The 24,544-nt window shown below is 49.7% G+C and overlaps 1 protein-coding gene across 7 annotated transcripts in view; it reads right to left on the bottom strand.

Moving 5' to 3' along the window:
• Positions 1–1,078: 1,078 nt before the first annotated feature.
• The window catches only part of LIG1 (DNA ligase 1), a 74,777-nt gene continuing 51,311 nt past the window's right edge, over positions 1,079–24,544 (bottom strand). For 6 of the 7 annotated variants that reach the window (XM_049900542.1, XM_049900541.1, XM_049900537.1 and 3 more), the window contains 15 exons: positions 23,931–24,007; positions 22,639–22,730; positions 22,273–22,372; positions 21,280–21,365; positions 20,475–20,590; positions 17,870–17,965; positions 13,829–13,939; positions 13,189–13,260; positions 9,838–9,982; positions 9,062–9,144; positions 7,233–7,385; positions 5,554–5,607; positions 4,427–4,570; positions 1,520–1,612; positions 1,079–1,367 (listed from right to left, as the gene is read on the bottom strand). In XM_049900542.1, coding sequence (XP_049756499.1) covers positions 1,284–1,367; positions 1,520–1,612; positions 4,427–4,570; positions 5,554–5,607; positions 7,233–7,385; positions 9,062–9,144; positions 9,838–9,982; positions 13,189–13,260; positions 13,829–13,939; positions 17,870–17,965; positions 20,475–20,590; positions 21,280–21,365; positions 22,273–22,372; positions 22,639–22,730; positions 23,931–24,007 — 1,506 coding nt within the window. In that variant the 3' untranslated portion in view covers positions 1,079–1,283. Of the gene's footprint in view, positions 1,368–1,519; positions 1,613–4,426; positions 4,571–5,553; positions 5,608–7,232; positions 7,386–8,961; positions 9,145–9,837; positions 9,983–13,188; positions 13,261–13,828; positions 13,940–17,869; positions 17,966–20,474; positions 20,591–21,279; positions 21,366–22,272; positions 22,373–22,638; positions 22,731–23,930; positions 24,008–24,544 lie in introns of those variants that run through there. The other variant, XM_049900543.1, reaches the window with a different exon arrangement.

Raw genomic sequence — 24,544 nt, 5'->3', positions numbered from 1 at the left:
TGTGATATAATGTAATCATCTCCATGATGTCATCAGCCAATCAGTTGTAAGTGGATTTCCTTTGGGGGTGTGGCCTGCATCCAATATATATGGATGTTCTGGCAAAGCTCACTGGCTTTTGCTCAATTTGGATCCTGCATCTAGCTCATCATCATCTGACCTCTGGTTCTTGGGACTTGAGCCAGTGGCCTGCCATCTTACCTGCTGATCTTGGGATTCACCGGCCTCCACAGCCTATGGGCCAGCAGCCTAATATCTGAATTGTCGATTTTGGGCTCAGCAGCCCCTCCACCTATGTGAGTCAGGAGAAGCCTCCAGCCTGGTGCCTGATCCATGGACTTGGGACTTGCCAGGCTCTGCAACGAGTGAGCCATTTCCTTGAGATAAATCTCTCTTTCTATATATACTCTTCACTGGTTTTGCTTCTCTGGAGAACCCAGCCTAAGACATGGGCGTGGTGTCTGGAGTCAGAACTCTGGTGCTGTGGGCACTCCCAGCTGTGTAACCTGGGTAAGTTACTTACCTTCTCTGTTTCATCTGAGAAACAGAGCTCATGGCAGAATCTACCAGGTGGGGCTGCTGGGGGGGGGTGTTAAATGAGTTAATATATACAAAGAGTTTAGCCCTGTGCTGCCCAATACAGTAGCTACTAACCACACGTAGCTCTTGAAATTAAAATTAAAAATTCAGGTCCTCAGTCAAACTAGCCACGCTTCAGGCTCTCAATAGCCACGTGGGGCTGGTAGCTCTCATGCTGCACAGCACAGACTGAGAACATTTCCATCATTCCAGAAAGTTCCACAGGACGGCGCTGGGTTAGACACTGTTGTCAGTGGCAGTCAAGTCGGCTCTGACTCCTGACGACCCTATGTGCAATAGAGCAAAACACTGCCCTGTACCATCTTCATGATTGTTGGTATGTCTGTGTCAATCCAGCTCATGGAGGGTTTCCCTCGTTTTCATTGGCCCTCTACCAACCATGCTGTCCTTTTCTAGTGCCTTCCACTGGACAGCGCTGGTTTACACAGTCCCAGGCACGATACCCCCACCCTGAGCCCAGAACATACCTTGACAGAAGATGTTCAATAATTATTTATTGAAAAAAATGACCAAGTATATTCCAGACCCCAGCTTAAGCCACCACCCTGCTTCCCCTCCACACACACATACACACTGAATCTCAAAAACCACGTGGACTGCAATGCCAGATCTGTTTAAAAACAGAGGCAATACCCTGGTTCCCTCCCCTCTACCCTCCGCCCAGGCCCTGGGAGGACAGGGGTTTAGTAGAAATCCTCAAGGTCGGACTCCGAGCTCGCACCTTTCTGGTTCTGGATCTGACTCTGCGCCTGGTACAGCTGGGCCACCTGAGGAGAGACGGCGCAGGTGGACGAGTCGCAGCTCAGTGGCTGCCCCCCACCACCTCCATGCCATTCCAGAGTCCACCTCTCTGAGAAACTAGAACTGGTTTGGCCAAGCAAGCCCACCCCAGGCTACCCACCCTCTTCCCAGGCCTCACCTGGGCACTGGTGGTGGCTTCCTCTGGCTTCTTGTCATCACGAATGCGAATAAACCGAGGGAAGCGAAGGGAAATGCCCTTCTCACGGTCCACCTTTGGGGCGGGGAGGGCAGGGATGATGGGAACTGTCCTGTGGTCCAAACTGCAGTTGGCTTGCTGCTGTGATTCCCTATTATTCAAAGTCTCCTCCTCCCTCCTTCACCCCGGCCTCAGTTTCCTCCTCCATAGAATGGGGATGAGCAATGGGTTGTTTTAAGGATACAAGGTGCTTAGAACTGTGCCTGCTGCAGAACAAGCACTTCTCATTATCATTATTATGAGGGCCGAGAAGCAGAACAGCAGGATCAGAGGCATGAACTCTACAACATGACCGTGGCTCGTGCTGTTAGCTGCCGTCCAGGTGGCCTCGACTCATGACAACCCCACGCACAATGAACCAAACGCTGCCCAGTCCTGCGCCATCCCCATTACCGGTTGCGGATCAGACCCTTGTGATTCACAGGGTCTTCACTGGCTGAGTTTTGGGAGGAGATTGCCAGGCCTTTCTTCCTAGTCTGTCTTAGTCTGGAAGCTCTGCAGTGGCCTGTTCAGCATTGTAGTAACACACAAGTCTCCACTGACAGAGGGGTGGTAGCTGTGCATGAGGTGCACGGGCCGGAAGCTGAACCTGGGGCTCCCATGTGGAAGGCGAGAATTCTACCACTGAGCCGCCAATGCGTGGCACAGAGCTAGACTGGGTGGGTTCAAATCCTAGCTCCCAACTCCCAGGAGCCGTGAGACCTTGGGCCGATTACCTAAGCTCTCTGGGGCTCGTTTCCTTATCTGTAAAACAAAGCTGTTCGTGTTCCCATGCCACAGCATTTTCGTGAGGATTACCAGGATGAGTACATACAAGTGAGGTGCTTATCATTAGCACAGCAGCTGATTCGCAGTAAGTGCTGAACAACCGCCAGCTCTGATCACTCTGCAGCCAAAGGACCCTGGTTTTCTCCTTGGAGCATGAGTGAGGAAAGCGAGCATATATGGTCTTTAGAAAAAACTGGATCGAAAATATGAGTTTCAGGAATAGATAAATAAAATGTGGCATATCCAGACAATGGAGTACTATTCAAAAAAGAAATGAGGTTCTGATACGTGCTACAACATGGATGGACATGGAAAACATTATGCCGAGTGAAATAAGCCAGTCATCAAAGGACAAATACTGTATGATCCCACTTGCACAAAATATCTAGAAAAGACAAATGCCGAGAGACCGAGGCTTAGCAGTGGTTGCCAGTGGTGGGAGGGAGGGAGAAAGGGGACATCATTGTTTAGAAAGCATTCAAACCAAACCAAACCCACTGCCGCTGAGTTGACTCTGACTCACAGTGACCCTATAGGACAGCGGAACTGCCCCATAGGGTCTTTATGGAAGCAGGCTGCCACATCTTTCTTCCACGGAGTGGCTGGTGCGTTCGAACCGCTGACCTTTCGGTTAGCAGCCGTCTGCTTAACCAAGACACCACCAGGGCTCCTTTTAGAAAGCACTGAGTATCTGTTTATAGTGACAGGAAATCTGGCAACAGACACTGGTGATGACTGCACAACATGACTGATGTCATCGGTGTCACTGAATTGTATGTGTAAAAAATGCTGAATTGCAGAATGTTGTGTTAGATATATATTATATATTCAAATAAAAATATATACACATATGTGAGTCTCCCCCCTTTAAAAATGGAAGTCCACGTCTAACCAGAAAAATATGAGCTAGCTAGGTGTTGAAAGAAAAGAAGCATCTCAGAGCAAGTACTTTTTCAGAATTGTTCTTCTGAAGGAGAAGGATAAGCGCTTCCCCAGAGCTCGTTGAAGGGCTAACGTTTAGTTAGTATTGAGGTCTGAACCACCGTTGAGGGAGATGAGCCAAAAGGACTTAAAAAGCTCTTGGTGGCAGAATAAATTATGGTTGAAAAAGAAAAGGTGGCTGTGGATGTAGGCAGCTCAGCAGAAAGTGTACGAAGCCGTTACTCACAAAAACGGCACTTTTGAACTTTACTTAGAAGCGGAACGTGAGGTTATGTTGGAGGGAGCAATTTCTCGGTTTTCTATTATCAGAGCATTTCTTTTTTAAAAGGGTGAGTTTTTTGACTCCGTCACCTGACACCCAAATAAAGGCTGAATTGGTAAATGCTGTGTGATACAGAAAAACCTGTGAAAGCCAGGACCCGTGTCAGGCGGAAACCTGTCAGAGAATGAAAACTCAAATATTTTCCACTAACAGAGAGAAATAAAAGTGGTAAAACTGCACCCTATCAAAGGTGGAAAGCTCGCGAGACCTGGAAAAATGAGGCAGTCCTGTCGAGTTCCAGCTCTCTCAGGCCTCACTATATATATTTTTACCACAATTAAAAAAAAGTTTTTTAAAATATGAGTTTCCCCTTTAAAAATGGAAGCCTACTTCTAAACTGGAAAGTCTGTGCCATACGTTTTGAAGGATGAGAAGAATCTCAGAGTGAGTACATGTTTGAGAGTTGTTGTTCTTTTGAGAGAAGCCCTGGTAGTGCAGTGGTTAAAGCGCTTAGCTGCAAACTGAAAGGTCTAAACCTACCAGCTGCTCCTTGGGAGTAAGATGTGGCAGTCTGCTTCTGTAAAGATTACAGCGTTGGAAACTCTATGGGGCAGTTCTACTCTGTCCTGCAGGGTTGCTGTGCGTTGGACGTGACTCCACGGCAGTGAGTTGGGTTTGGGAGGTGTTCTTCTGAAGGAGAAAGGTCAGAGCTTTCTGGGTGCTGGTTTTGTGTTGTTCATCGTCATCCTGAAGGGCACATGTGTGTTCCCCAGGTCCCCTCCCCAGTCTGCCCCTGCTGTCCCACCTGGGAATTCTCTAGAGTCTCCCCAGGCCCCTTCCTCAGCCCCAGGACTCACCAGACCACGGGCCGCAGGGTAGATGGGGGAGAGGGACAGGTCAGCACACTTCACCTCCCACACGGTGCTGGGCTCCAGCCAGTGGTCTGGGGCCACGGCCCCATCGGCCCGCACGTAGGAGCGAGGGCTGGGCAGCACCAGGGCCTGTGAGAGAAAGGGAAAGGGGGCGAGAAAGGGTGTGGGGTCTCAAAACCAGGGTTAAGAGCTGAGGGTTGCGGAGCATGGAAAGAGGAGGGAACAGGGTGGCAGAGAGACAGACAGTCTGTAAAGGAAACAGGAGTGAAGGAGAATAGGAGAAGAGCAGAAAGGAAAGACAGAGGCTCTGGGAGCTGAGACGAAAAATTAAAGAGAGAGAAAGAAAGTGGGACAGAGACCCAGAGAGGGGGACAGGGACCCAGAAAGAGAGGGGGACAGAGACCCGGGGCGGGGGGGCGGGACAGAGACCCAGAGAGAGAGAGGGACAGGGATCCAGAGAGAGAGGGAGACAGGGACCCAGAGAGAGGGGGACAGAGACCCAGAAAGAGAGGGGGACAGAGACCCAGAAAGAGAGGGGGACAGGGACCCAGAGAGAGGCACAGGGACTCAGAGAAAGAGGGGCACAGGGACCGGGGGTGGGGGGGGCAGGGACAGAGACTCAGAGAGAGGGAGGGACAGAGGCCCAGAGAGAGAAGGGTACAGGGACTCAGAAAGAAAGGGGAACAGAGACCCAGAGAAAGAAGGGGATAGAGAGAGAACCAAAGAATGGGACAGACAGTCAGAATCCAGAGAAATCAATATACAGGACAGACAGAGTCCCGGCAAAGGTGCCTGTGACCGTGGCAACAACCACTCCCACTTATTGAGGGCTTTCGCAGCGCCCTGTAAGTATGAACTCAGGGAACCCCAGACAGTACCCTGGGGTAGGTTTTGGGATTGCCCCCCGACCCACCAAAGGTACTCAGCTGGGGAGATAAGGATCCTTGTCCAGCACCACTGTTGGGACTTGAACCTGGATTTGCTGGATTCCAAAGCCAGCTCTACTGCCCACTGCCCATGTGCCTGCACCCACCCAACACCTGAGCCCCAGCAGGGGTGGAGACAGAAAGCCGCACTGGAAGAGCCATGCGGAGGGCCTCGGTGTGGCTTACCTGGAGGCTCTGGTGATGTTTCTCCAGCTCCTCGTCGCTGAAGCCCGTTCCAAGCTGCAGGAGAATAGGTGGGTGAGGGCCCGGCTGCCCACCACATCCTCCCTCCTCCCGCCGTCCAGAGATCGGCTGTGTGTACCTGACATCCCCCACCCGCTCAGCCTTCCGGTTCAGGAGCATCCCCGGTCCCACTGGTATCCATGGAAACCACAGAGCAGGGGCCAGCAGGGCGCTGGGCAGCCAGGCCACCCCTCGCTGGACAGCCAAAGACCCTGATGGGGAAACAACTCTGCCGGGCATAGGAACTGTACTCCAGCCAGCCTTGTCCCATTAACCCATCACTGCCTTTCACTTTACAGAGAAACCCTTGCCTCCTCTACTCCAGCTCCCTGGCTCAGGAGGTCGCCCTCTTGGTCTCAGCACAGCCCCTCTGCCCCATAACTGGGTGTTGTCATCTCTAATTACAATATTGCCAAGAGTTGTCTTTTGCCTACCAAAATAGTAAAGACTAAAAGATGATAATACTTAATGCTAGCAAAGAGGTGGCAAGAGGGGCAGCTTCAAACTGTTGCTGTTAGTTGCCAGGTCTGTCTTCCGAGGTGCCTCTGGGTGGATTTGAACTGCCAACCTTTCGGCTAGCAGTTGGGTGCTTAACCGTTTGTGCCACCCAGCCACCTATCGTCAAACTACTGATACAAAATTCCAGCTGGGAAGCTCTTTGTATTGAGAACCTTAAAAATCCTCTCTCCTTTTGTCCCAGTAATAGCTTTTTAAAAATTCTACTTGAAATAACGTAAAATGATGACAGACTTACTCCCAAAGGTATTTACAAACTGTCAAATCACTTCCCTCAGGGACTAGAGTTGGGCGACTGTATTGTTGTATAATGTGACATACTGTTAATGTGAAGGCATTATTTGTAAGAACAAAGTGGGCAACAACCGAAACACAAGAACGGGTTTTGGAAATGAGGGCACATCTATTTGAAAACTCCTGTGCAGGCATTAAAAGTCATGTTTATAAAAGTGCTGAATGGCACGTGAAAACACTTTGATATTTATCATTACTATATTGCTTGCAAAAATGCACATGATAGCATTTAAAGTCAAGTACTTACAGGACAAAAGGCAGAAAAAAAAAATTATACAAAGAGAAGGATCACAACTTCAAGTTAAAGTTGTTTGCTGACTGAGGCTGACTTGGGTGGCCCATAACCCTTTGCCCTTGGGTCTTTCTCTTTCCAGCTATGAGGGCTGGAACTCCTGCAGCCACAATGTGACAATCAGGCCACAAACATATGATAAAAATGACTGTGGGGCAAGAGAAAAGGAGCCTGGGTTTCTAATGACATCAGAGAGCTCCCTGTCTCTCTCCAAGACTACTCATATGAGAAAAACAAATCCTTTTCTTCCTTAAGCCACTATTATTTGCAGCTGAGCTCAATTCCTAACTGACAAAGCTTCCTTACACCTTTCTATACTAACTCATTTTTTTATATGATATAAGAGTTACTTACAGAATTAGAAAGAGTACATAAAAGCTAGGAAAAAAAAAAGAAATCCTTCACCAGGGAAACACAAAACCCTCTTGGCCCAGGCCCTCCACAGTTGTCCAACAGGAAGTCCCCCAGGAGTCTACTCTCCTTCCCTCCTGCTTCTTTGGACAGCACCGGCTCCCCATACCTTGCATATGGCTTGCAGCTCCTCACTCTCCTTGTCGTAGGTGGCCAGGAGGAAGCCCCCGTAGCGGCCAGCACGCTTCCCCCGGCCCAGGTAGGCACCGATCACCACGAGGTCCAGGGTGTCGCCCACTCCCTCGAGGTAGTCCTTCTTCAGCTGGAAGGGGGATGGTGAGAAGTGAGGGAAAAGTGCCTGTTGTGGCGGCCTCACTACTGGAGGTTAATTGGTGTGTTGACGAGGGACTGGGTGAGTCTGAGGAGAACGTCTAGAAAGAACTCTGGGCTAGCTACTGAGAAGGGACAGGAACGTGGAAAGGGATTCTAGGCTTCAAGAGCAAATGCGAAAGAGGCCACCAGAGATGGGAGCAGCAGGCTGGACTGAGGCCCGATGGGAAAATGAGGGGACTATACTTGGTTTCCTTTCCTTCCATATGGAGATACACACATTCCTTCATCCACTCACTCCTTCACACAGAGAACATTTATCCATCCATTCAGGATACATTTATTAGCTGCCGACTGTGTGCCTTGGTACAAAGACACCTGCACCCTACTCCCTTCATCCACCCGCTCCTTCACATGGAGAACATTTATCCATCCATTCAGGATACATTTATTAAGTGCCAACTGTGAGCCAGGCAGGAGCTCAGTACTGGGGAGAGAACAGCAAATATTTCCTAAGACATGAAAGGTGGGTACTGTCAGAGCTGCTTATAGTCTAGGAGGGGAGACTGAGCATGAACAAATACTAAAGGCACAGGAAAATCCTGTCAGCAGGACCCTAGCGCAACTCCCAAATCTACCACCCTGCTCTGTACCCTCGCTGCCACCTCCACTCCAGCCACCACCATCACTGACCAGACAACAGCCTCCTAACCGCCTCTCCCCTTCTGCCCAGCTCCCCCAGCCCCGGCCACTCTCCCCACAGCAGCAAGAGCGGCCTCTGCAAATTGACCCCAGAGCATGTGGCTCCCCTCCTCAGAATCTCACTGGCTTCCTGGAACCCTCAGATGAAAATCTGACTTTCTCCTGGCCTCCCAGGCATTGCACGATCACCTTATACCACACTGGCCTTCGCTTCCTGCTCCTTGAGCAGGGCAAACAGTTCCTACCACAGGGCCTTTGCACTTGCTTTCCCTGTGCCCTGCCCCAGAAGGTTTGCCCCAGATCTTCTCGGGGCCGGCTCCTTGTCACCCAGGTCTCGACTCAAACGCTGCCTCGAAAGAGGCTCTTCCCAACCACTCAGAGTACTGCTTGTCCCTCTCTGGCCCTGGAGATCACCTGCTTTCTTCACTGTGCTTTTAACTGCCTGTCTCTCATTCCTCATTGGTTGACTTCTTTTCTGTTGGCCTCACCCGCAAAGGGAAGGCAAGCTCCAAGCGCAACCAAATCCGTTGCCTTTGAGTCGATTTCGACTCATGACGACCCCATGTGTTACAGAGCAGAACTGCTCTGTGGGGTTTTCTTGGCTGTGATCTTTATGGAAGATGATCACCAGGCCTTTCTTCTACAGCACCACTGGGTGGGTTCAACCGCCAACCTTTAGGTTCCTAGTAGTCGATCACAAACCACTTGCACCACCCACGGAGCTTTTGAAAGGAAGGGCAGGGAGGCTGACACCCGCCTGGCTTTTGCACCGCGGTATCCACAATGCTTGGGGCTTGGCTTGTGGCAGGTTCATTAACTAGGGCTTGGAGGGAAGGCAGGGTAGATCGAGAAAAGGGCTGCTGAACTCAGACGGGGGAAGCATGGACTTCAAACAGACTGCCGGTCAGGACAGACTTCTGGCTCAGCTCTCGGTGAGGCCAGGGCAGAGGGGCGGGTGGGGGTCACCTTGAGCCAGTTGTGCGACCTCTTGGCGATCTCGTAGGTAGCATCCACATCCAGGGTTTTCACCATCAGCCCCTCGCACGAGTCTGGAGGAGACACAGAGATATGCCCCTTGTGACCCCCTGCTCCCACGGCTGGCTGGGATAGGAAGGACCCCACTTGCTATGGGTTGAATTGTGTCCCCCCCAAAAATGTGTTGTAAATCCTAACCCTTATACCTGTGGATGTAATCCTATCTGGGAATGAGTTTTCTCTGTTACGTTAATAAGGTCATATCAGTGTAGAGTATGTCTTATGCCAATCACTTACAAAAAAAACCCCAGCTTTATTGGAGTACATTCATATATCATACAATTCAAAACCATGTGAAGTACACAATTGTTCTTCATAAATTCTCAGAATTGTGCAGGCCAGTCACTTTTGAGAGATAAAGGGCAGATTAGGCACAGAAGCAAACACACAGGTGGGGGAAGACAGATGCCAGGCCACGTGAAGATGGCCAAGGATCACAGAACAGAAGCTGAAGAGACAAGGACCTCCCCCAGAGCCCACAGAGAGAGAAAGCCTTCCCCTACAGCTGGCACCCTGAATTAAGACTTCTAGCCTCCTAAATTGTGAGAAAAAAAATTGTTTGTTAAAGCCACCCACTTGCAGTATTTCTTTTACAGCTGTACTAGATTACTAAGACAGCACCCCCAAATCGCCTGGGGTCGGTGGGCTGGCGGAGGCCGGGATCAGTGCAGGCCACAGAAGAGCAAAGAGAAGGCCTATGCCCTCACCTCTCACTGACTGCTCCAAGAACTCGGCGATCTGGTCTGTGTCCTTGGTGTCCAGCGAGGTGGCGAAGACAAACTCACCCTCCGTCTCCACAAAGTTCTCCCGGAGCAGCTGCCGGCGTCGTGAGAGGGGCTCCCGTACCAGTGACTAAAGGAGGGGTAGGGGAGAGGTGTGGCATCATTGTGAAGACAGTACACCCCTGTCATGGACCAACCTGTCTCTCTCAAAAATTATGTGTTGAAAATCCTAAACCCTATACCTGCGGATGGGGCCCTGGTGGCGCAGTGGTTAAAGCACTTGACTGGGAACCAAAAGGTTGGCAGTTTGGACCTGCTAGCCAATCTGTGGGAGAAAGACCTGTAGATCTGCTTCCATAAAAATAGCAGCCTTGGAAACCCTATGGGGCAGTTCTACCCTGATCTATACAGTAGCTGACCACAATAGGTTTTTTTTTTTTTTTTTAATTTTTATTGTGCTTTAAGTGAAAGTTTACAAACCAAGTCAGTCTCTCATACAATAACTTACACATGCTTTGCTATATACCCCTAGTTGCTCTCCCTCTAATGAGAGAGCATACTCCTTCCCTCCACTCTCTATTTTTGTGTCCATTCAGCCAGCTTCTGACCCCCTCTGCCCTCTCATCTCTTCTCCAGACAGGAGATGTCTACATAGTCTCATGTGTCTGCTTGATCCAAGAAGCTCACTCTTCACCAGTATCATTTTCTATCCCATTGTCCAGTCCAATCCATGTCTGAAGAGCTGGCCTTGGGAATGGTTCCTGTCTTGGGCTAACAGAAGGTCTGGGGACCATGACCTCCGGGGTCCTTCTAGTCTCAGTCAGACCATTAAGTCTGGTCATTTTAGGAGAATTTGAGGTGTGCATCCCACTGCTCTCCTGCTCCCTCAGGGGCTCTTTGTTTTGTTCCCTGTCAGGGCAGTCATCGGCTGCAGCCGAGCACCATCTAGTTCTTCTGGTTTCAGGCTGATGTACTTTCTGGTTTATGTGGCCCTTTCTGTCTCTTGGGCTCCTAATTACCTTGTGTCCTTGGTGTTCTTCATTCCCTTTGCTCCCGGGAGACTGAGACCAATTGATGCATCTTAGATGGCCGCTTGCTAGTGTTTAAGACCCCAGACGCCACTCTCCAAAGTGGGATGCAGAATGTTTTCTTAATAGATTGTATTATGCCAATTGGCTTAGATGTCCCCTGAAACCATGGTCCCCAGGCTCCCGCCTCTGCTACGCTGGCCTTCAAAGTATTCAGTTTATTCAGGAAACTTCTTTGCTTTTCGTTTAGTCCAGTTATGCTGACCTCTCCTGTATTGCGTGTTGTCTTTCCCTTCACCTAAAACGGTTTTTATCTACTATCTAATTAGTGAAAGCCCCTCTCCCCCCTTCCTCCTCACTCTCATAATCATCAAAGAATATTTTTTTCTCTGTTTAAACTATTTTTCGAGTTCTTATAATAGCAGTCTCATACAATATTTGTCCTTTTGCAACTGACTGATTTCAGTCAGTATAATGCCTTCCAGGTTCCTCCATGTTATAAAATGTTTCACAGATTCATCATTGTTCTTTATTTTATTTATCTATTCATCCGCTGATAGGCATCTTGGTTGATTCCATTTTTTTGCTATTGTAAACAGTACTGCAATAAACATGGGCGTGCATATATCTGTTTGTGTAAAGGCTCTTATTTCTCTAGGATATATTCCAAGGAGTGGGATTGCTCAATCATATGGTAGTTCTATTTCTAGCTTTTTAAAGAAGCGCCAAATCGATTTCCAAAGTGGTTGTACCATTTTACATTCCTACCAGCTGTGTATAACTGTTACAGTCTCATTTGGGAATAGAGTTTTATTTGTTATGATAATGAGGCCATGTCAAAGGAGATGAGACAGAAGCAAGGAAGCATAGATGGGGAAGATAGATGCCATGTGGAGATCACCAAGGAATCATGGAGAAGTTGAAAGAGAAAAGGACCTTCCCCCAGAGTAGAGAGAGAGATGCTTCCCCTAGAGCTGGCACTCTTAATTTGGACTTTTAGCCTCCTGAACTCTGAGAAAATAAATTTCTGTTCTTAAAGCCACCCACTTGTAGTACTTCTGTCACAGCAGCACTAGGAAACTTAAGACAGCACACAACAAAGTGAATCTCAGGAGCAACAGGGAACGCAGAGGTCACACCGTAGTTCATGGAAAGCCCTGAGCGGGAAGAGCCACCTTGACATAAGGACTTTGAGGATTTTAAGGAGGGGCTGGTCATTAGCATGAGAGGCTAGAGAAAACTAACCACCCTGTGACCTCAGGGGAGCCCTGGTAGTGCAGTGGCTAAGAGCTCGGCTGCTAACCAAAAGGCCAGCAGTTCAAATCCGCCAGCCGCTCTAACCAAAAGGCCAGCAGTTCAAATCCACCAGCCGCTCCTTGGACACCCTACGGGTCCCTATTGGGTCGCCATGAGTTGGAACCGACTTGACAGCAATGGGTATGGGTTTTTTTGGTTTGGTGACCTCAGAAGCACAGAGCATCAGACAAGGGCAGCATCGGTCCCGTCTGAGTTTGAATACTTTATTCGCTGTTAGTTGCCGTGCATCAGCACCACTCATGGTGACCCCGTGTACAACAGAACGAAATGTTGCCCAGTTCTGCACCATCATCATGAACGTTGGTACACGCAAGTCCTTTGTTGTGGCCACTATGGATTCTGAGGGCCTTCCAGCCTAGGGGGGTGTCTTCCAGCACTACACTGCACAGTATTCTATTGTGATCCACAAAGGGTTTTCACAGGCTGATTTTTGGAAATAGATTGCCAGGCCTTTCTTCATAGTCAGTCTTAAACCACGCATCTGTCAGTTTGTCGTATTGTGGTGGCTTGAGTTTTGCTGTGATGCTAGAAGCTATGCCACCAGTATTTCAAATACCAGCAGGGTCGGCAGAGCTTCCAGACTCAAACTAACAGCTTATTAAAACCAACTGCCGTGAGTTGATTCCAACTCATGGCGACCTACGTGTTACAGAGTAAAACTGAGCTTTGCAGGGCTTTCCTGGAAGCAGATTGCCAGGCCTTTCTTCTGTGGTGCCACTGAGTGGGTTTGAACCGCCAACCTTTTGGTTAGTAGTCAAACACAAACCATTCGCACCACCCAGAGACGTCAAGGAGCTGAAAAAGGGTGGAGCTTGTAGACCCCCTTGGAAGGGCCTTGGAGACCCACAGAGGTCCTCAAATCATAGTTTAGGACCACTTTCCCAGTGCGGCCTCCCCCTCAGGGAAGTGGTAGTGTCAAAAGCAGAACGCTGACTGGCTTCCAAATCCACCTGCCCCTCAAGCTCCCAGTGGACAGGGAGTTAGAACTCACCTCTCCATTGAGGTAGATGAGGTCGAAGGCGTACAAACACACCTGCACCTGGATCTCTGATGCATCCACGTCCTGGGTTGGGGCAGAATGGAGATGAGGAGTAGGGGAAGGTGAAAGGGGACCTGTCTGAGGCAGACACCACAGTCACCTGTCCCCACCTCCACCCACTAACAGAACCACATGTCTGTGTGGGCAGCAGTGCTGCCAGCCCCAGGCCCTGAAACATGACGGTTCTTGGCTAATCCTGACAACCTTCTTCCCCTCTGCCAGATATCTGCTTGCCTAGCCTCCCTTGCAGGTGATGGTGGTCACACGACACAATTCCACCCAATGAGAATCAAAGGGGAAGTCTGCCAGGGAGCAGGTTGTAGGGGCTACACTACAGGACAGATATTTTTTCACAGTAAAAAGACAGAGATGCAGGGAAGAGCCTCTTCCCTCACTTCCTACTTGGGATGCTGGGGTGAGTACATGATGGCTGGAGCTGTGGCAGCTATTTTGCAAAAGGTTGAGAGAGCTGTGTCCCAACTAATGCTCAGCCTTTTGGGGATTCGGCAGGACCAGGAGACTGGGCTGGGAGAATGGTGTGTGGGCCAGTGGGGGGAGGGGAAGTGGGGGGATGGAGGGAGGCTGAGGCTACCTTGCGTTTGCGGGTGGTGAGCACTTGGAATGGCTGGATTTGCTTCTTTTCCCAGTCCCAAGCCACGGCCTCAGTGTCCAGGATGAAGGAGGTGACTGATGGGAGTTTGATCTGAAAGGTGGAGGGGGAATGCAGGGCTGTTAAGAGGTGGAAGACAAGGACACAAGACAGACACAGCAGAACAGATTCCTTTTTCCTTCCCCAGCTCTTGAGATCCACTGATGACACCAACCAACTACAAAGACAAATGTGAACACAGATCCTCTTTTCCTATTCCCCCTGAGCGGGGGAATAACTACCTTTCCTGAGGTCTTACTATTTGGTGCCACAAGCTGGGAACCCAGGGGTCTTTGTCTTCTCCTTCTTTTTCTCAACCCACGTTCAATCTCCCAGTGAACTTCATTCTACCTCCAACATCTCTCTTTTAAGTGATCCACTTCTCACCACCTCCCTGCCCCCAGCACAGCTGTCTTACGGGACACAACCCTCATCCTACCGGTCTCCCTGCTCCTGCACTGACTCCTCCTCCCCACCAACCACTCTCCTCACAGCAGGCTGGGTGATTTTGTCAACCCCAAAATCCAATCATAGCACATCTCTGCTATAAACTAGGGATCAGCCCCTCAGTCAGCACCTCACCCAGCTCCCTTCAGCTATGTTCTCTGAAGCCCAGCACATCAGCTGCTCGGTTTCTTCAGTGTGCAAAGTCCCTCCCACCAAAGAGTCACATGGTGGTCCCTCTAGGAGAATGCCTTTTCCCATTCTTCTCCTTTCTGGGGAGACTTCCCTGAAGTATGCTGTGTTGCATAACTCTAGGGGACACCAGTCGTATGGTATCCTGGATCTGTGCAATGTGACAGCCCTGCTTCTCTGTCACCAAGTCCAAGGTTAGTTTGTTCCCTGGACAGGCTCTCGTTGAATTATGGTGTTGGCAAAGAATATTGAATATACTATGGACTGCCAGAATAACTAACACATTTGTCTTGGAGGAAGTACAGACAGAATGCTCCTCAGAAGCAAGGATGGTGAAACTTTGTCTCACGTACTTTGGCCATGTATCAGGAGGGACCAGGGACATCATGCTTGGTAAAATAGAGGGTCAGCGACAAGATGGATCAACACAGTGGCTGCAACAATGGGCTCATATATAACAACAATTGTGAGGATGGTACAGGACAGGGCAGGGTTTTGTTCTGTTGTACACAGAGTTGCTGAGTCAGAACCAACTTGATGGCACCTAACAACAACAAAAAGTTCACAGAATCTCGGTCTTTTTCTTCAGAGCCCTGCTCTCCAGGTACAACTATATAGTCAATAGCAGACTCTCTGAGGATCTGCCTGCCACACTAGGCCACGGACTCGGGGAGGGGAGAGACCACGTCTGTCTCTGTTATACCCCCACACTTCCAGCACAGGGCCTGGGACAGAGCAGACACCCAATGAATACATGCTGAATGAATGAATGATGAGTGAAAAACACAAAAAACTATACACTGTGTGATTGTAAAACACCATACAAACAAAATCTAATAATCTTTGAAACCTCCCTAAAGAGACTGTTAGAAGCTTCCTAGATTGTTAAACACATAAAAGCCCGTTGCCGTTGAGTCAATTCCGATTCATAGTGACACTACAGGACAGAGTAGAACTGCTCCACAGGGTTTCCGGAAGCAGAATCCTGCGGAGTGGCTGGTGGGTTCGAACAGCCGACCTTTCAGTTAGCAGCCCAGTGCTTAACCATTGCATCAACAGAGCTCCTTATGTTAAACACATACTACAACAGATGTAACTGTGCTAAGCTTTATGTTCAAACCAAGATCCCTAAACACACTAACGCTAACCGTAACCCTAACCTTAACCAGAACTCTAATCCTTACCCTAACCCTCATGCTAACCATAACCCTAAACCTAACCATAATCTAGTCCTATCCCTAACCATAACCCCTAAATATATAGATGGTGACTTGCTTTCAAAGTCTTCAGCACACTCTGTTTTACTTAGAAAACTGTGTAAACTGCCATATACACAAAAACCTCTGTCTAAAGACTTTAAAATTTTCCTAAAGGAGCCTGTTACAACTTCATAAGATTGTTAAACAGACATTGTTACAGATACAATTGTGTAAAGCTTTATATTCGAACCAAGAGCTCTGAAACACACCAACCCTAACGCTCTAGAACGGCAAAGCGAGCCTGTGGCTGACAGAACGCAGGCCAGTGCTCACCTCCGGTGGATGGACAGTGCCGGGGTGGGGGAGGTGGGTGCTTGGCAAGGGGCACCGGGAAACTTTTCAGGGTAGTGGAAACACGGAAATGTTTTCTACCTTGATTGGGGTGTTGGTCTCGCAGATGTATAAATTCAGCAAAACTCATGAACCTGTTCACTGTGCATCTTAACAAAACTGATTTAAAACAACCACCATGCTTGGCCCCTAACAGGAGCCCGGGAACGCGCACACTGACCCGCCCCATTACTGTGGCCTTCTCTAACTGGCAGAAGTCTGAACGCTGTGCTTCCTGCTGTGACAGGACCAATTTCCTAACGAATGAGGGCCAGGAAACAAGCTCTTTAGGCGAGGATTCCTCAGACAGCTCCAACACCCCCCTTATATCCAGACAAACCCCCAGCTCCAGGGCTTTCCAGGCCTGGCCCTATTGCTACTCTTGGGCTTACATTTCTGTGAGACTCTGGGAACAGACCTGCAGGCTGGCTCCCTCCACCAAAAAAAACACAAAAAAACCCAAACCCATTGTGCTGTCAAGTTGATTCCGACTTGTGGCCACCCCATGTGTTACAGAACAGAGCTGCTCCATAGGGTTTTCTTGGCTGTAATCTTTATGGCACCAGATTGCCAGGACTTTCTTCTGTGGCAACACTGGGTGGGTTCCAAATGCCAGCCTTTCGAGTCATAATGGAGCGTAACTGTTTGTGCCACCCAGGGACCCGGCTCCCTCTACACTCGTCCCTGATCCTCTCTCCCCTTCTTCTGCCCACTGTAGAGGCTGGAAAGCTTGATTCTGGCTGTCTTATCCTCTCCTATGCTAGATCACAGTACCCAGTGCTGGACAACAAACCCAAGCAGGAGTCTGGGGATGGTGGAAGGCAGTTCCTCGTAGGAGGGATGGAAGCTGGAACCCCTGATCCTCTGTCTTCCTGTCTGGAAGTGTGGCTGCTGTCCTGGGACTATAAGGGGACAAGCACTGGGGTGAAAAGCCACCCAGCCTAGGATGCTAGAGGAAGGAGATAGAAGTGAGCTGGTTCAGGAGTTCAGGTCTGCACAGCTGTGCCAGCCTTGGACCGCCTGCCTCCAGATTTCTTTGAGGGAAATTGAGACGTGCTTAAGCCACTGTGCAGAAGCCCTGGTAATGCAGTGGTTAAGTACTCAGCTGCTAAGAGAAAGGTCGGTGGTTTGCACCCACCAGCTGCTCTGAGGGAGAAAGATGTGGCAGCCTTGGAAGCCCTGTGGGGCAGTTCTACTCTGACCTACAGGCTTGCTGTGAGTCGGAAGCATCTCGTTGGCAACAGGTTTGGTTTAGTTTGTGCCACTACCCGTCTGTCAGTTTGTTGTACTATGGTAGCCTGTGTGTGGCTGTGATGCTGGAAGCTCTGCTACCCATGCTTCAAATACCAGCAAGGTCACCTATAGTGGAGAGGTTTCAGTAAAACTTCTAGGCTAAGGCAGACTAAGAACAAAGGTCTGGTTATCTACTTCGAAAAATCAGCCAATGAAAACTCTATGGATCACAACAAAATGCTGCCCGACACAGTGCTGGAAGATGAGCCCCCTAGGTTGGAAGGCACTCAAAATACACAGTGGCTGCAACAATGGTCTTGAGCGTACCGACGACAGGGAAGATGACCCAAGACAGGCGACTGTTTCATTCTGTAGCACACGGGGTCGCCCGTGTGGTGGCAACTAATAACAAACCACTGTGAGTCAGGTACTCTGCCATTTGCAGCCACGCGCATCCCAGTCTCCTTCCAACAAGCCCTCCACGGTGAGAGCTGCCCCTGGCGGAGTGGATACAGCAGACGCACACCTTGGGGATGCGGTCGATGATATCAGGGTACTTCCCGGTATTGTCCTCCTGATTCCGGCTGAAGATCTTCACCTCCCCGCCTTCCAGAACATGGATCTGGCCACCACATGAGGGGAGAAAGAAAGAAAATCAGGGCTGCATTCACTCCAGGGGGCCCCTCTTTTCTCCCCATACCCACCCTCAGCAGCAGAAAGTTCCAGATGCTCTGGAAGGACTGGTGCAGAGACCTGAGTGAATCATCTCAGCTCCCATCACTGTTTGTGGAACCCCTGCCCCCCGTTTTTTCTTCATCATCCCTAATCCCTGCTCCCCTCTCTCCCATAAGCACATGTCTTGCTGTGTGTGTAGATGTTAATTTGTCCAAAGGTTATCATGCCCTAAACATCATTCCAGTTTTTATTGTTTACTCATTTCTTTATTATTATTATTTCTTAAATAATCCTTTATTGTGTTTCTGGTGAAGGTTTACACAGCAGTTTATGTTCTCATTCAACAATTTCTATACAAACTGTTCAGTGACACTGGTTATATTCTTGACAATGTATGATCATTCTTATTATTTCCATTCTAGTTGTCCTGTTTCCATTTCTTTATTTTAATACAGTTTGGTCACAGTCCTTGAATAGAGCTACATATATGGCGCCTAGTGGTGCCGTGGTTAAGAGCTGCAGCTGCTAACCAAACAGTCAGCAGTTCAAATCCACCAGCCACTCCTTGAAAATCCTATGGGTCAGTTCTACTTTGCTCTGTAGGGTCGCTATGAGTCAGAACTGACTTTATAGCACACAAAAACAACATATCAACCAGCTCTATTGAGTCAACTTCAATTCGTGGTGACCTCACGTATGTTAGAGTAGAACTGTCCTCCACAGGACAGTCAGTGGCTGGTTTTTCAGAAGTACATCGCCAGGCAGGCCTTTCTTCTGATGAGCATCTGGGTGAACTTGAACCTCCAACCTTTAGGTTAGCAGCCGAGCATATTAAATGTCTGCACCATCCAAGGACTCCAAGAAATAGCTGTATGTTTTTAAAATTATTGTTATTTGTTGTAAATCATTTTGATTTTTTTTTGGCAACACTCAATTTTTAAGATCTATGGCACCACTGCTAACTGCTGCAAAGCACCGCTAACGTGCACACTCAGCCACTTTGCTTATCTACTCTCCATGCGAGGAGCACCTAGGTGGCCCCTAACTCCCCGCCAGGACTAAGGAGCAGCAAGCAGCCTGAGAGACCAGCCCAAGGCCTTCCCTGGCACTGGGTCACAAGACACATGCATATGTAACTGCACTAGGGGTCACCCAGGGGCCTCCCAGCATGGCTGTTAGAATTCACACATCCACCACCAGGGCACAAGTGCAGCCCACGTTTCTTGAGCTCCCACTGCTACGGGTCAGGAATTTTGAGGGTTTTATCTTTAGATAAAGGAGCTCTGGTGGCACAATGGTTAAATGCTTGGCTACTAACTGAAAGACTGGTAGTTCAAACCTACCCAATGGCTCCACAAAAAAACCTGGCAATCCACTCCCATAAAGATTATTGCCTACGACATTATAGTTCATAAAGACAATGTCCTAAATCCTAGTTTGGTGAGTAGCGTCTGGGGTTTTAAAAGCTTGTGAGCGACCATCTAAGATACAACTATTGGTCTTTACTCCGGACCTAAAGAGGAAGAAGGAAACCAAAGACTCAAAGAAGAAACTAGTCTACAGAACCAACAGTCTACATGAACAATGACATTACCTTCCTTGAGACCAGAAGAACTAGATGGTGCCCAGCTACCACCACCGACTATTCTGACCAGGGATTCAATACATGGTCCTGGACAGAATGGGAGAAAGATATAGAACAAAACTCAAATTCCTAAAAAAAGGCCAGACTTACTGGGCCTGTAGAGACTAGATGAACCCTCGACAACTCACACAGTGAGTATCACCTTGAAATATTCTTTAAACTTGGAACTCAAACCACTCCCAGAGGCTATCTTTCAGCCAGATGATATATTGGCCTATAAAATAAATAATATTACCCACAAGTACTGTGCTCCTCAAGATAACTGTCTAGATGAAATCAAATAGTGAACATTTATCCTAGACCAAAAATGAGAAGGCAAGCAGGGACAGGGAAGCTAGATTAATGGAAATAGAACAACCAAAATGGAAATAACAAGAATGCTGATATATTGTGAAGAATGTAACCAATGTCACTGAAACCAAAACCTGACTCCTGTGCAAACTTTCACCAAAAACAAAATAAAACATTAAAAATAAAAAAACTTAGAAAAAAAAGATCACAGCCTAAAAAACCCTACGGGGCCACTCTACGCTGTCATGTGGGGTTGCTATGAGTTGGAATCGACTTCATGGAACCCAACGACAACATCTTTAGATAAGCTGGTAAGGTTATGATCACATCCGCTGCAGAGAGATGGCAACTAAAGCTCAGACATGCAAGGTCGAACAGGCAGCATGTGAGCCCATTCTGGCTGCTCCATGCCCTGCTGTCTGGTAGCCCGTTTCCAGTGAAGGTGTGCCCTACCCCTACCTGTGCCTGGTGAAGGCACGTGTCCCCTGTACTTGCACCTGACGGTGTGTCCTGCCCCTACCTGTGCCCTCTGCCCATCGTATTTGTATTCGCAGGTGAAAGCTGCCTCCTCAAAGCGCTTTAGGACTTCGCTGACACCCCGGGTGGGATGGGCCAGCATTGGTTTCAGGGGGATCCCTGGAAGAGGAGATGAAAGAAGGAGTTAAGGGAGACTGAGTTAAGGCAATAAATTAGAGAGGCAGTGTGATGGAGATTGCTAAATGTACCCTAATATCACCATGGCTCATAGTGACCCTGTATGACAGAGTAGAACTGCCCCATAGGGTTTTCTTGGCTGTAATCTTTATGGCAGCAGATTACCAGACTTTCTCCCATGGAGCTGCTGGGTGGGTTTGAACTGCCAACCTTGGGTTAGCAGCTTGAGTGCTTAACCACTGCACCACAGGGCTCATAAAAACAAAAAACCAAACCCATTGCTATCGAGTCAATTTTGACTCATAGAGACCCTACAGGACACAGTAGAACTGCCCCATATGGTTTCCAAGGCTGTAAATCTTTACAGAAGCAGACTGCCACATCTTTCTCCTATGGAGCACCTGGTGGGTTTGAACTGCTGACCTTTCTGTTAGCAGCTCAGTGCTTAACTGCTGAGACACCAGGGCTCCTTGCGTCACTTCTGCCCTCCCTAACACAGAAGGGTAAACTCCACAATTAAGAGGGAGGGGTTTTCACACCAGGAACAGGGAGAGAAGAGAACCCTGCAGAAGAGGATTCACACTGGGGCACCCAGAAGCTGTCACCCCAACGCCTGCCCTGGAGCAGGGAGTGGAGGCAGAGGGCGGGGGCTGGGAGCGGCCACAGCGTACCTGGGCTCAGCCTGCAGTGCTCTGGTAGATGCTCCAAGCCGTGCTCCAGCAGGACTGGCACGATGCAGTCCAGGTCGGGCACCTCACTGGGTGGGAAGAAAAGGGGGGTTTCCAGAACTCAGGCCACCTGGGAACTCGGCTTTCGGGAAAGGCCCTCACCCCACCCCTTAAGTCTGGACTCCTGAGCACCTCTGACTGTCCCTGCCACCATGTCCCGGGTTGGGCTTGCTTGCCTCGATCTTGACTTCCCCCAACACCTGTCTCTGCCACAGTTCTGCCTCTGTAGCACTATGTATCCCCGACTTGTTCTCTCTCAGTCTGGGTCTGCTATCACCCCTCCTGTCATTATCAGACCAGTGACTCTCCACCCTGGTGACACATGAGAACCCCTCAAAGATGTGTTAAAAAAAAAAAAAAAAATTAAGGCCACGCTCCACCTCCAAAGATCTGGAATGGGGCCTGGGGCCAATACCTTCTAGACTCCAACATGGAGGCAGAGTTGAGGCCACTGCCCTGGACCGACCTCTGCCACTCCCTCTGGGCAGCAACATGTCACCATCACTTCCATTTTTTGCCTTTGGCCAATGTTGCTCTATGTGGCTTTCGCTGGAGCCCTGACCACAGCTCTGTGTCCATCATCAGCTGCTCCCTGGGTCTCTGATGGCCTGTTCTCCTGTGCCCAGCCCTAAAGCTAACTCTGAAACCACTGAGGCCTGCCACTCTCAGCTGTCTCTCTCTGCTTCTCCTGCCCCAACCACTGACCCCTCACTGTGTGCCACCTCCCCCATCTTTGTCACCACTCTGTGTCCCTCACCAACCTCATGCAGATCACCAGCCCTCGCTCTGGCACCAGTCCCATGGTGGTGACGAATGCCAGTCTGCACCTAGCCAGCCCTTCGAACTCTGCCCCTTGCCCCTCCACTCTGCCTCCCCCTGGCCCCTCCACTCTGCCTCCCCCACTCCATGCTGAGCCCTCGGCCCCTCCAGACTCACCAGAACGTCTGCTTTAGGACCATGCCTTGTTCATCCAACCACGTCTTCCTGGCCTCCGCTGTCCTGCCCTTCCCAGCATCCACCACAGCCGGGGGGAATTCTAAGAAAGGACCCAGCAGGGCTCTGAGTCGGGCCCATGTCCTCACCTACCCCAAGATCCACAGAGGGTGGTGTGTGTCGTACGCAAGGAAGGTAAATGAGACTGCGGGATACATGTCCCCTGAGAGGAGGGGCAGAGAGGAGGCTTCTGGGGAGAGGCGGGCCTGGAGGTGGTAGGAAGGGGCAGGAACCCTGGGGGAAGAGGTGGGGGAAGGGAATCTAGGTTAACTAGAGTCATGGGGCCCACGATTGGCCAAAGGTGCTCACCTTGGCCGGGGGGTGTGAGGCTCACGGCCTGGGCGAGGGCAGCCAGGACTGACTGCTCAGCCAGCCCGAGGCGCAGCCGTCCACTCAGGGACCTGGGAGGAAGAGGAGCAGAAGACATGGGTTTGCTCACACCTTTCAAATCTTGCCGCCTACACACTGCTCCTCCAGCCTCGGGTAGCTCCCACCTCAACCCTTTGTAGACACTCTTCTCAAAACCCAGAACAATTTTTTTTTTTAATCTTTTTTTTTGTTGAGAAGATACACAGCAGAACCTACACCAATTTAACAGTTTCTACCTGTACAATTCGGTGTCACTGATTACATGCTTTGAGTTGTGCAAGCATTCTCACCCTACTTTTCTGAGTTGTTCCTAATAACATAAACTCACTGCCCCCTAAACTGCTTATCTAACCTTTTGAGTTGCTGTTGTCACTTTGATCCCATATAGATAGCTCTTAAAAGAGCACAATGCTCAAGGCAGACATTCTTGACTAGTTAAGTTAAACTGTTGTTTGGTTAAGAAGCAGAAAAGGACTCAAGAGATCGATCACAGGGTCCATTTAACAGAGGATGAAATGGAAGCTGGCTGGTAATAGTCCTGACCCCTGGCACTTATGGAGGAATAGGCCCAGATGCCCTGCAGGTGTCCCTACCCCTCACCTCAGCTGCCCTCAGAGAGGGTGAGAGGGCAAGGGAGCAGGGGAGGGGGAATTAGGAGCAGAACTGGGCCTGGAGCCAGGAGTGCGGCCTGCCCCGGTGATGTTGAGGCATGTGGTAGTCAAGAGCCTGACCCCAGCACAGCCCTGGATTTGAGCCAGTGACCTCAGCAAATGGCGTAACCTCTGCCTGTTTCCTTTTCTATAAATTGGGGGTGAGGGTTAACAGGGCCTACCCCACAGAGTTGTTGGGAAAAACACGGCACATGGAAGGGCACCCAACACAAGTCCCATGAACGTGAGTTGCTAATGATTTTGTTTTCACTGTCACAGCGAACACTTGGCTTAGGTGCACTTCATGGCACAAGGCCAAAGCAGACATCACCAATTGATCACAACACCTGGCTTAGGTGCTACACTTTTCCAGCATCCAGGCCAAGGCAGACATCATTAATCGATCATGGCACTGTTTATCTGTGAGCCCCAGAATCCAAGGAAGAGGAGCCACCTATGAAATGGAGCCTGTATTTCCCACTCTCTTGCTCCTACTGTTCTCATTTAAGGGCAGTTGGGGCAATTCCAGCTGTTCGCCCTTCCTATTTTCACCACTGAGTTCTCAAAGGCCCACACGCTCACCGGGCAATGAATCGGGCTTCTGAGTGTCGGCAAGCAACAAAGAGGCCTTTGATGATGTCTATCTTCTTGGCTGTGGACTGCAAGAAGATGGGGAAGAACAGTGAGGACCTGGGAGGAAGAGAGGAGATCACACTTCCTCCCAGAGCTGAGCTGCCCAGGTGCTGCTGCTTCCCCGTTTTAGAAGAGCCCCACCCTCACCTCATCCCCATTTCCCAATTCCTATGGCCCCTTGCTCTCTGTGTAGTAAAAGGGGGCTGGCCTTCCTTCTTGCCCCCTCCCTCAGCCAATATTAATAGACTCCTGTCATGTGATGGAGTCCCTGGGTGGTGTAAGCAGTTAACGGGCTCAGCTGCTAAATGAAAGGTTGGAGGTTCGGTCTACCCAGAGGTGCCTCAGAAGAAAGGACTGGCGATCTATTTCTGAAAAAATCAGCCATTGAGAACCCAACAGAGCACAGTTCTACTCTGACACACACGGGGTCGCCAGAAGCTGCAGCCGATTCGATGGCAACTGGTTGGTCATGTAGCGCGCTCTGCGCATTGTTGTTAGTTGCCGCTGAATCAGCCCCAACTCATAGCAGCCCCATGTGACAGAGCAGAATTGCTCCATAGGGT

This window comes from Elephas maximus, chromosome 11 (genome assembly GCF_024166365.1).
Source record: "Elephas maximus indicus isolate mEleMax1 chromosome 11, mEleMax1 primary haplotype, whole genome shotgun sequence".
Classification (NCBI taxonomy): Eukaryota; Metazoa; Chordata; class Mammalia; order Proboscidea; family Elephantidae; genus Elephas; species Elephas maximus.
The sequence above is the reverse complement of the archived record's forward strand: the minus strand, read 5'-3'. Positions and strand labels throughout refer to the sequence as shown.